This window comes from Colobus angolensis, unplaced genomic scaffold (genome assembly GCF_000951035.1).
Source record: "Colobus angolensis palliatus isolate OR3802 unplaced genomic scaffold, Cang.pa_1.0 Scaffold148, whole genome shotgun sequence".
NCBI lineage: Eukaryota > Metazoa > Chordata > Mammalia > Primates > Cercopithecidae > Colobus > Colobus angolensis.
Window position 1 is genome coordinate 5499463 of NW_012114577.1, and position 12035 is coordinate 5511497.

The 12035-nt window shown below is 38.7% G+C and overlaps 1 protein-coding gene across 1 annotated transcript in view; it reads left to right on the plus strand.

Moving 5' to 3' along the window:
• RYR2 (ryanodine receptor 2 (cardiac)) overlaps positions 1–12035 on the plus strand; it is a 592347-nt gene that overhangs the window by 93887 nt on the left and 486425 nt on the right. Inside the window, exon 5 of the mRNA XM_011935762.1 lies at positions 8070–8174. Coding sequence (XP_011791152.1) covers positions 8070–8174 — 105 coding nt within the window. The remainder of the gene's footprint in view (positions 1–8069; positions 8175–12035) is intronic.

Consider the following 12035-nt stretch of genomic DNA (forward strand, 5'->3'; position numbering starts at 1 on the left):
AAAGAAGTAGAGAGGTATTATGGCTTGATTCATAAATGAGTGTACCTTCTAGTTTTAGCACTGACCCATCTGAGTCATTTGAATTTTAAAATATTGTAAAAATCAGATGAATTGGCCTATCTACTTAATAGTAAAGGATGTTGTATTATGAAAGATGCATGTCAAGGAGCAAAATGAGCACTGAGCAAACCATATGGGACGCCCCCAATTCACTAGGGATTTTCATAATTAACTGCTAAGTTGGCACAGCTGTGGCTCTTTGTAGCCGCAATGGACTGCTAATGACCACTCATTTAAACCTGCTATTATATCCTCTCCCACCTGGACCTTTCTGTTGTCAAGAATTCCAAGGGAATGACTTGAGTGTTTCTGAAGAGTCAAAGGATTTAAGACCGGGGGAAACCCAGAGACATTTGCTTCATTTGTTAGGATCGCATTCAGCCTTTTTTTTTTTTTTTTTTGAGACGGAGTCTCAGTCCACCAGGCTGGAGTGCAGTGTCGCCATCTCGGCTCACTGCAACCTCTGCCTCCCGGGTTCACGCCATTCTCCTGCCTCAGCCTCCCTAGTAGCTGGGACTACAGGCGCCCGCCACCGCGCCTGGCTAATTTTTTGTATTTTTAGTAGAGACGGGGTTTCACCGTGGTCTCGATATCCTGACCTTGTGATCCGCCCGCCTCGGCCTCCCAAAGTGCTGGGATTACAGGCGTGAGCCACCGCGCCCGGCCCAGCCTTGTCTTTCAGAAAGCTGACCTGAAAGAAGGAGTTGACACAGGAAAAACCTTTCCTCCTCGGAGGCAATACTGTTAACCTCTGGTGCAAAGTGGGATGAAGGGAAAAAGAACATGACAAGAAAAACTACCCAGAACTATGAACAGCTCAAAGTGTAAAGCTCTGGAAATAATATTTCCAAACTGGGAATATGGTGTAATGTTATGATTGGGGTTTTGAAGCAATGTCAAGAGGAAAAAGTGAACTAAGATATTTTTTAGATCTTGCCTGGTACTTCCTTTCTGCAGTATTTCCTACAAGTCAATGGGATACAACACCATGGTTCCCCCCCCCCCCCACTGGAGAATATATAAACATTTTAAAGGATATTATTCCCCATCTGGTACATAACATTTTGTCTGGTTCATGTCTCTAGTTGGTAAATTAAAACAACCACCACCACTTTATCTTTTGGAGGAGATAGAGTTTGATATCTCCATCATTTGGGGAGAAGTCGACCCTCAACAGTTACAGTGCCTTTCTGAAGGCCACGCAGCAGATGGGTGCCTAAGCAAAAACAAACCTGCCTCAACTTCAGACCATCTGCTCTGTTTTAAAGTGGACTGTTTTCACATCTCTTGGTGGAAGAACAGCTTTTCTCATAATTTATATCTCTCTGATTCTGAGCTCTCAATCTGATTTAGGGTTTTCTTAATTTAGGCAGATAAAATTATAACTTATTGGCATTGACCATGTTATCATGCATTGATTTTCTTCTTTCTTTGATCTCTTTGAAGTAGGATAAGTATTTTTCCACTTCATAGGTAGGGAAGCTCAGCCCGACTCCCCTGAAGTATCTTGGCTAGTTACCCATCAGATCTGAATTCCACGTTCCTGGTGCAGGGATTTACCCTTTTCTGTGCTGTCAAACTGTCAACATTTACTACATCATTAATTTGCAAGATACATTTTGAGATACCTGTGTCATGCCAAAGGTCACTTGGAGCCCAATTGAAAGGCAGTGTGAAAAGCGTAATTAACTTGTTTGCTTTTGTGCTAGAATCCTAGGGTTAACAAAACAGCCAAACCAAAAGCAGATTTGTCATTAGGCCTCTAATGGCCTATATCCCTATAGTGTATGTGCATGCGTTTAATTTTCCAGAAATAGATGAAATCATAATTTGAGGTTAGTTCATCAAACATCAAACATTTTCTTTGTGTAAGTCATTGTATTAGGGCTGCAGGTGGTGGTGGTGGTGGTCATGAGGTGGAGTGGGATCCAAGCTGAATAACAGTGTTGCATGGCAGAACACGTGGATTCATCTTCAACAGGAATATGGTGTATCTAGATTCTGTAGCAGTCATGCTGATGAAGTAGATACATCTTTACTGGCAGTCAGTGATCTCCAGGATATATCAGTAAATTTAAAAATGGTAATTTATATAGAGTGAACCCATTAATGGAAAAAGCTAATCTATGTATTTCTATATGCTATGAATGCTTCTACTGCTATGAATACATTGCATATGTATACATGTAAATGTATAAAAAAAGGACTGGAAATAGGCCGTGCACGGTGGCTCATGCCTGTAATCCCAGCACTTTCGGAGGCCGAGGCAGGTGGATCACGAGGTCAGGAGAGCGAGACCATCCTGGCTAATATAATGAAACCCCGTTTCTACTAAAAATACAGCCAGGTGTGGTGGCGGGCACCTGCAGTTCCAGCTACTCGGGAGGCTGAGGCAGGAGAATGGTGTGAACCTGGGAGGTGGAGCTTCAGTGAGCCGAGATCACGCCACTGCACTCCAGCCTGGGCAACAGAGCCTGACTCTGTTTCAAAACAAAAACAAAACAAAACAAAAAAAATAATAAAAAGAAAAAGGACTGGAAATATGCACACTATAAAGCTAAAGGAAGGGAAAGTGAGTATCATCAAATTTGGAAAGACAGTTTTCAGTTTTTCAGTGTTGTTTGACTTCCCTACAAGGAAATGATTTTATGTGTGATTTTATGTGTGATTTAAAAATATGAAATAGTGTGCATAGGTGGGGACCTTCATGCTGAGGGAGAAAAAAATATATAAGCAAAGGCATCAGGATGTGAAATGGAATAGTTTATTAGTATGGAGTTTTTACACAGTAATCATAAGAAGGATGGTGGCTTAATGTGGCTTATATAGTCCTAAATTATTGGTTGTTATTCAGTTAAGGTAATGACATGTTTCAATAGGTTTTTAAGTGAGTTAGGCAGATACATCTCTGGAAGCCAAATAGTTGATGGATACTTCGGTTGGAAACCTAATTGGTGTTTACATAGATCTCCAGAGCCAGCAAAGCCAGATACTGCTTTGTGGTTATTCTTGAGATTTTTTTCCCCCCTCTAAGACTATACAGTATTTGTCAGGCAGGGGAGGATGGTGACCAGTTTGTATTTTAAAAAAAAAAAAAAAAGGAAAGAAAAGGCACACAGCCCTGCTGCTGTTACCTTTCCCACAGTATACATATTCTGATAAAATTGGTGTTGTCTCCGTATAAAAAGTATTACGAACCTCCTGCCAGCTTGCTTTGGGCACTGTTCTGGGTAGAATAGACAGACACAGACGTTTAGACAGACTGAATCTCTTTCTCTGATTTAATTTTGCATTACAGGTAGACGTCATATGTAATGTGTAAGAGCCATGCTCAACTGCAGTTTTTGATTTTGTGTTCTGATGTGATCTGGCTATTTCGAAGCACTTACAATGCAGAACATACTGTATGAAAGTTCTCATGATTTGGGAGCACACTCATAGTAAGGGCAAGGAAATTTCTTTCACGTTGAAGTTCTAAAAATTAAGTTTCTCAGTAATAAGACTTGAGCAAAAACAAATAAAGACTAAGGAAAAGATGATAATTTGCCAATGCTTGCAAATGGGAGCCACTACTCCACATGTTTGTAAAATGTTTTTTACCTTATCTTGTATTCCTGGCCTCAGGAGTCATATTGGTTTGGGGCCATTTTTTAAAGCTGATCTTTGATGAATGTATGAAACTATTTTCCAGTGATTCTGCTTTATTTTTGGGAAGTGGGAACAAAGACCCAGCATGCTACCATGGGTATAACTGTACAAATTTCAATGCTATTTGAAGAAATAGACATATAAATGAAGAAATACTTTTAATTGTTGACTTTAAAAGGCACCAAATTATGCTGATGATTCTGTTACCTAAAATAACTAGACCATTTTTCTTTAGAGCAAAACAGACAACACTATAAATCTCTGATGTGTATTGTTTTAAGTTTTCCTGAAAGGTAAAACTTATTTTTTTATTTTTATTTTTTACTGTCTCAGCTTTTCTATTACATTTGTATGTGTAGGGGGAGCTGGGTACAAAGAGAAAGAGAAAGCATGGTGAAGATGACTCAGAACAAAATGGGTGGCGTTTGTAAGAGACAGAGAATTGCCTTTGAAGATTGTTGGCGTGTTTATTTATGCTAACTCCCACGATCTGAAAAAATAGCTGTAGCAGGCTCATTACTCTGTGGAAAAATAAAATTCATTTGACAGAATTAATTCATTTGAAACCCATGTGGTTTTCAAGATTCTTTAAAATAACGTGCGATATTACAGCAATCCTTACTTTAACATTTTGATCTAAGTGAGGCATGAAACAATTTAAATGCACCCAGAATATAAACTTTTAAGTGTTACCAGAAAGTGTCTTTTCTTGACAATACTGGAACATTTTGGATGTTATGAACAGGTGCATAATTATAGATTTGTGTTTTCAAACACTATTTGTACAAAGTAGAATCCATGCGATGCGAGAACTGATTTTAAGAAATGAGCGGTGCTTCGTAATTTCCAGAACTGGAGAGGAATTACAGTATGCAAAACTAATGATGATAGCTCACTTACTTTAAGTTCTTTTTATATTCTTGACACTGTGATAAGCTCTCTACATATATTATTTCATTTGTTCACAATAACCCTATGAGAAGGGTATAATTATTATCCAGTATTTTTTTGGGGAAGGAAACCGAAGATTATAAAAGTTAACAGTGAATAGGTAATGAAACCAGTATTTTTGCTTAGGTGGTCTGTGTATAGAATCCATGCTCTTAACTATTAGGATATGCTGATTCTAAAGCAATTAACGAATATTGTCTGAAATCAGTCTAATGGCATGCTGGAAACAGCTCTTACAAACTGCCAAGTGTTGATGGTTAGATATTTTGGATTTTTGTAAGCCAATTTGTAAACTTTGGTACTTTGAAATCAGCAATGATTGGAGTATTTACACCACAGAAATGGTCAAATGCGACAACTCAAGGCACTTTTTTTCCAGTCAGTTCACCAGCACACCATTTAATAACATAGTGCCCTTTCAGCAGTGCCAAAGTATAAACCCTCATATTTTAAATGGATATAAATGAAATAAATGCTTACATTAATAGTTTTGTTTTACATTAGCATTTGTCTTGATCTCAAGAGGAGAGACTATAATTAGTATGGTTAGAACTTTAAAAATTAAGTTTAAGAGCATGTATTCCTCAATTCCACAGTAGAAGAGAGTCCTTTTCCTAGCCTTTGAACTTTTATATGAGGATTTTAGAAAGAAAGCCCTTGTCTGACCAACTGCAGAGTGTAAAAGCAGTTAGCTGTGCCAGATTTGATAGGACTCTTTGCTGGCTGAGATTGTCTGAGCAGGAATGGAAAGTGATTGGGTTGGGTAAACAGGAGCCCATGATAGGAGGATGGCAGAAGCCAGAAAAGGAAATTTTATTTAAAAAAAAAAAAAAAAAAAAAAAAACAGAACAAAACATGGGAACTGGTGGGGTTTGTGGGGTCTGAGTAAGCTTTGTAGCCTTATTGTGGGCATCATTTATCCATAAAATAATTTTAGCTTTTAGAACTCTAGTACTTAATTTTTCCTTGTAACCATAAAGCATCATTTTATGCTGTGATGAAAAATCATTCCAATGGTAGTGGTTCAATTTAATAAAAATTTCAAACAGTGTCAATTGTAATTTTGATGCATTGCATCAGCTTGTCAAATTGATCCTCCCAATGTTCTTTTTATGAAGAAGGCATAACTTGCTTACACGTTATGTTTAATATATTTGTAATGTTCTTCTGATATAAAGATCCTCCATTGAACATTTGCTTGTACCTGGTTGGACTGCATACTGGATCCCGCTTATCTAAGCAAAAGCATACATGCTTAATAACTTAAATGGTTCTCTCTAACCCACCAATCAGTTCTTTTTCATTATTTATTATTATTTATTGGAAAATATTTCTATAAATTGAACCAAAACAAAGAAATGCACTCACAATTTAACCACCCCAACTGAATTTTCTTCCCCTTTTTCGATTTAATTTTTATTTTTTGAGAACAGGGTCTTGCTCTGTCACTCAGGTTTGTGTACAGTGGCGTGACCATGGCTTATGGCAGCCTCAAACTCCTGAGCCCAAGCATATTCCTCTTGCCTCAGCCATCTGAATAGTTGGGACTACAGCCATGTGCCTTTTTTTTCTATTTAAAAATAATTGAGTCCTGGCACGGTGACTCATGCCTGTAATCCCAGCACCTTGGGAGGCTGAGGCAGGCGGATCACGAGGTCAAGAGATGGAGATCATCCTGGCTAACATGGTGAAACCCAATCTCTACTAAAAATACAAAAATTAGCTGGGCATGGTGGTGGGTGCCTGTAGTCCCAGCTACTTGGGAGACTGAGGCAGAAGAATTGCTTGACTCCAGGAGGTGGAGGTTGCAGTGAGCCGAGATCGCGCTATTGCACTCCAGCCTGGGCAACATAGTGAGACTCCGTCTCAAAAAAAAAATTATATAGGTTAATATGTGGGAAATACAAGTATAGCTCTTCTACATGCATATATTGTGTAGTGGTAGGTCTGGGCTTTTAGTACACCCATCACCTGAATTGTGAACAGCCAGTCAATTCTTATCCTCGTTCCCTTACCTCCTGAGTTGAGATTTTGAGAATTTGTGCTGTATTGATTGAGATAGAAGTTTAAGAGAAAGAGAAAAGAAAACGAATGGAGGATGAAAAAATAAAGCAATATACATACACACAGAACAGGACCAAGTTAGAGGCAAAATATAGCATCCAAGTCGAATAAAACAAAGTAATCGCTGTCTTGTGGATAAGGAGAAACCTGTGTGTGAATATTTTATACTAATTCAGTTTTATATTTGCTTATCTTTAATATTAATTTGAGATAAGTGTTATTTTTCTGTTCTTTAATTTTTTTTTGTCAGCAGACTGAATGGTAAGTTAGAAATGAATGCATAAGAATCAGAGAAATCTGGATTTTAATCCTTAGCGTGAAAATTTTATAACTCTCTGGCTTTGGAAAAGGAACCTAACTTCTCTGTTTATTCTGTTCACACAAGACATAGTAATAATCCTTACCATAGATGACCGCAGGAGTTATAGATAAAGCTCCTGGGGCAATGCATATCAGAGTAAGCTGTGTCTCCTTACATTTTCAGAGCTGTTATTGTTACTCAGCAAATGGCAGCTGTTGCTGTCTGTGGGTTTTTTTTTTGTTGTTGTTGTTTCTTGAGACGGAGTCTTGCTCCGTCGCCAGGTCTGGAGGGCAGTGGTATGATCTCGGCTCACTGCAACCTCTGCCTCCCGGGTTCAAACTGTTCCCCAGCCTCAGCCTCCTGAGTAGCTGGGTTTACAGACTTGTGCCACCGTGTCCAGCCAATTTTTGTATTTTTAGTAGAGATGGGGTTTCACCATCTTAGTCAGGCTGGTCTCGAACTCCTGACCTCAGGGGATCCACGCATCTTGGCCTCCCAGAGTGCTGGGATTGCAGGCGTGAGCCACTGTGCCTGGCCGCTATCTGTGGGGTTTTTTGTTGTTGTTGTTGTTGAGACGGAGTCTCGCTCTATCACCCAGGCTGGAGTGCAGTGGCCGGATCTCAGCTCACTGCAAGCTCCGCCTCCCGGGTTCCGGCCATTCTCCTGCCTCAGCCTCCTGAGTAGCTGGGACTACAGGCGCCCGCCACCTCGCCCGGCTAGATTTTTGTATTTTTTTTTTTAGTAGAGACGGGGTTTCACCGTGTTAGCCAGGATGGTCTCGATCTCCTGACCTCGTGGTCCGCCCGTCTCGGCCTCCCAAAGTGCTGGGATTACAGGCTTGAGCCACCGCGCCCGGCCTATCTGTGGTTTTTAAAATGTATCAAACGTGAGGAGTAATGACAGTGTTTCTTGATGACTGGGGAACTTGCAGTAGAAAGTTGACAAATACTCTTTCTATGAAAGAAACTGGAGCCTCCTAAGGTAAGCTGGGTCTGGATGCTTGATGAAGATAACACTGCTGACGGCTCTTCCTCTTTCTGTGCAGAATGTGCCCCCAGACCTCTCCATCTGCACCTTTGTGCTGGAGCAGTCTCTCTCTGTCCGGGCCCTGCAGGAGATGCTGGCTAACACCGTGGAGAAATCAGAAGGGGCAAGTACCCAATTTATGTAGACTTGTAGTATTTTAATGAACTCAGCTACTATATGAACAATTTCTTTCACAGGTGTCAGAGATTTTCTTTTTGCTAAAATAAGTCGATGCCTTTCAGTTGGAATTTCCTTAGGATTGACTTTCTGCTTTATCCAGCATATTTGTGGTGTCTTGAAAACTAAAAAAAAAAAAAAAAAATCCAAGCTTGATGTGATCTGTGTCACTAGGCCTCGTGTTTATGTCTGTGGTTTAAAACCAACCTTTCTTTGAGCATTTCTATGTTTTCTTGCATTTTCGGAGCTGTTATTGTTATTATTTTAACTCATAGCTTTATGCATGGCTATTTGTCATTAACCTTTATTTCATTTTCAAATGTCTCTCACTATGTGACTATGTTCTGAGCTTTTTCGTGGAAAGTAAAATTTCATGGCACTGTTATATATTTTAAGTAATCAAATTCTGGTGATATGGCTTTAGTGTATTGTAATTTTAAAAACAGCTAATCCTTTTCCTCTGAAAATTGACTTTTTTTTTTTCTTTTTTGAGATGGAGTCTTGCTCTGTCGCCCGGCTGGAGTGCAGTGGTGCAATCTCGGCTCACTGCAAGCTCTGCCTCCCGGGTTCATGCCATTCTCCTGCCTCAGCCTCCCGAATAACTGGGACTACAGGCGTCCGCCACCACGCTTGGCTAATTTTTTGTATTTTTAGTAGAGACAGGGTTTCACCATGTTAGCCGGGATGGTCTTGATCTCCTGACCTCGTGATCCACCTACCTCGGCCTCCCAAAGTGCTGGGATTACAGGTGTGAGCCACCACGCCCGGCCCTGAAATTGTTATGTGGTTTCCTAATGCAAGTATTTTTCTTTCAAAGCCTATTTGGTTATTTTATTTTCAATGAGACTTGCTGTGATGGATATCTGGGCTGTTACCCAGTCTTGACCAATTTATTAAAGTTTAGAATTAAGCAGGAGGATTAATGGTCAAATTTTTGTTTCCAGGTTTTTTAAATTTTTATTTTTTGGTATTGTAATTACTGCAGTGCATGGTTTAATAAAGTATAGTATTTCCAGAGATAAAACTGAAAATTTTATTTTGCCATTATTGATCTATATGTTGCTGTTGTTAATCATTAGTCTGGTCTGGATGAGTAAAAAGATTAAAAAATGGTAATGCATAAATGATTATCCATAGAAATGAGTCATCAGTTATAACATTATTTGCATCAGGCTTGTAGTTTTTAAAATTTTAGTGTCATGCAGCTTAGGACTTTACTTGATTTGTGCATTAGTTCTAAATTAAATTTTAGCAGTATACTATTATGTAGGGAAGAGAAACTTTAGTGATTTTTATTTGGCATTAGACTAAAAGCTTATTTTACAAAAGCTTGGTATTTTAGTTTTTCAGGTTCATTTTTTGCTTAGAGCAAAGTCTGAAATTATTTAAAAATATAAAGTTTCTTTTAAAAATTTTTATTCTTTCATGCAAACCTTTTCAGGTACACTTAAATTATGAAAGAAAACAATTCTCCATTTAGTTTCATTTCTACCTGAAATAACCCCTCCTGATTTTTAAACATCCCTGAGTCAGATCAACTTTGATATGCAAATCAGCCTTTATAAAGAAAGATCGTTTTTATTTGGCATTAGCATTTAGAAAAATGCATCTTGCCATTTCATCTGTCTTTATAGATAACAACTTAGAACTAACTTGCCATAAATTTAATTTTTATATTGCTAAGTTGTGTTTTTCAAATTTAACAACTTTGAGAAGATCTTTTGTCTTCTTCAAATCATGAGGTTGGGCTAGGCAAACTCTAAAGTTTCTTGGAATAGAGGAAGTAATTTGAAATACTGTTTTAGGATTTGTGGTTTTTTTTGAGATGGGGTCTTGCTGTATTGCCCAGGTTGGTCTTGAGCTCCTGAGCTCAAGCAATCCTCCTGCCTCAGTCTCTGGAATATCTAGGATTACAGGTGTATCCCACTGTACGCAGCTTCTAGGATTTATGTTTTCAAGACATTTATTAGTTAGAATTTTTGGATCTCTTCAAATATTTTTATTTAGCTGAATTTAGTTTTGAATTGTTCACTCTCTAGAATGTCTCTATCATCGATAAAGTAGTAATTTGTGTGATGTGTTGAACACTATTTTATAAAGCGCAGTATAGTTACCATAAGACATGAATTAGAGGTCAGGCGCCGTGGCTCATGCCTGTAATCCCAGCACTTTGGGAGGTGGAGGCGGGCGGATCACGGGGTCAGGAGATCGAGACCCTCCTGGCTAACATGGTGAAACCCCGTCTCTACTAAAAATACAAAAAATTAGCCAGGAGCGGTGGCGGGCGCCTGTAGTCCCAGGTACTCGGGAAGCTGAGGCAGGAGAATCACTTGAACCGGGAGGCGGAGCTTGCAGTGAGCCGAGATAGCACCACTGCACTCCAGCCTGGGCGACAGAGCAAGACTCCATCTCATTAAAAAAAAAAAAAAAAGACATGAATTAGGAAGTATAATTTGAGAGAAAACTGCTACAAGGAAAAAACACTTTGCATGAAGCTGAAACCTATTTCTGGTTACTAGTAACTTTTAGAAGGAAATCAATGTCAAATAGCTCCACAGGTTACTGTATATTAGGGAGAGATGAAAGTTTCTGTCATACTGCTGAATATTTTTGATTATACCCAGAAATGATATTCATTCCTAGCTTGCCACAGGTGATGCCAGTTAGCTAGCACAGCCCCAGCCACAGCGTTGGAGGAAGGGTTCTGGAGGTCTCTATTGTATTTATGGATTTGGAGGCAGCCTGAGCAATGGGGGGTATCCTGGAAGACCTCTGGGGTGGTCAGGGTTAGGGAGCACTGTGGGGACTTGGGGCAGCAACTGTTTACCGAGGATAGATATTCTCCACTTACCCATTTTATTCATACGAGTGCACACCAGCTATATATCATGTCTGATAATATGTGATCCGTGGATGGTATGTGGCCAATGGGTGCTGCTGGCACTTGTAGGAACCAAGTCTTCTGTACTCCAAATACCATCTTTTCTAGTACCTGATAATGTCTCCTTTATGCTCATTATGGAACTCTAATGGGGAATCCTGTTATCAATCAAATTACGATCTCCAGGTTAATAAATCATATGTAGTTTGCTTAAATGAAGAGCCACTTTTTCTAGGATGAAGTGTGCCAGGAAGGTAATGCGAGTTTTCATGAAATCATTTCTTTCCTTTCAGATGAACAGTGAATCAAAAAGAGCCTTGTGTTCCCTGAGCCCCAGCTCTTTCAGAGTCAACTTTCTTTACAAAGCCTTGTTCTTTTTTATTTAATAATTCTTTAATTTCTTATGTAATTCAGTAAATAATACTTAACACTATTTCATGTCCAAAATGTTATCATATGCACATAGCAATACAAACACACTTGACGATGATAAGGAAAAATTTTCCATTTAGTACCATGGCTTTGTTTTTTGTGGTTAAGGACCATTTTGCTAGTATTCTGGGATCATGAATAAATACGTGGTTTTCATAAAATGGTTAAGGAAACTTAGCAGAAAACTCCCAATGTCATTTGTGACAAAGTAAATCATGAACATTATGATAACAGAAGACGTGTGTAAGATGAAATGGGAGAAAATATTACCTAATCTGTGAAGTTTTGGTTCCCTAAAAAGTTGCTTATTGTGACTATTAGTAAAATAACTCATATTTTTGTGGCACCAAAATCATTCTGAAGGATTTCATCTAAGTGGATTTTCTTAAAATGTCTGTTTAATTAAAAAAATACATATATATTAAAAGAGAGACCTAGATCCAATATCTATATAATTACATTGACTCTCATTTAGCTTTTATTCTTATTAAAATC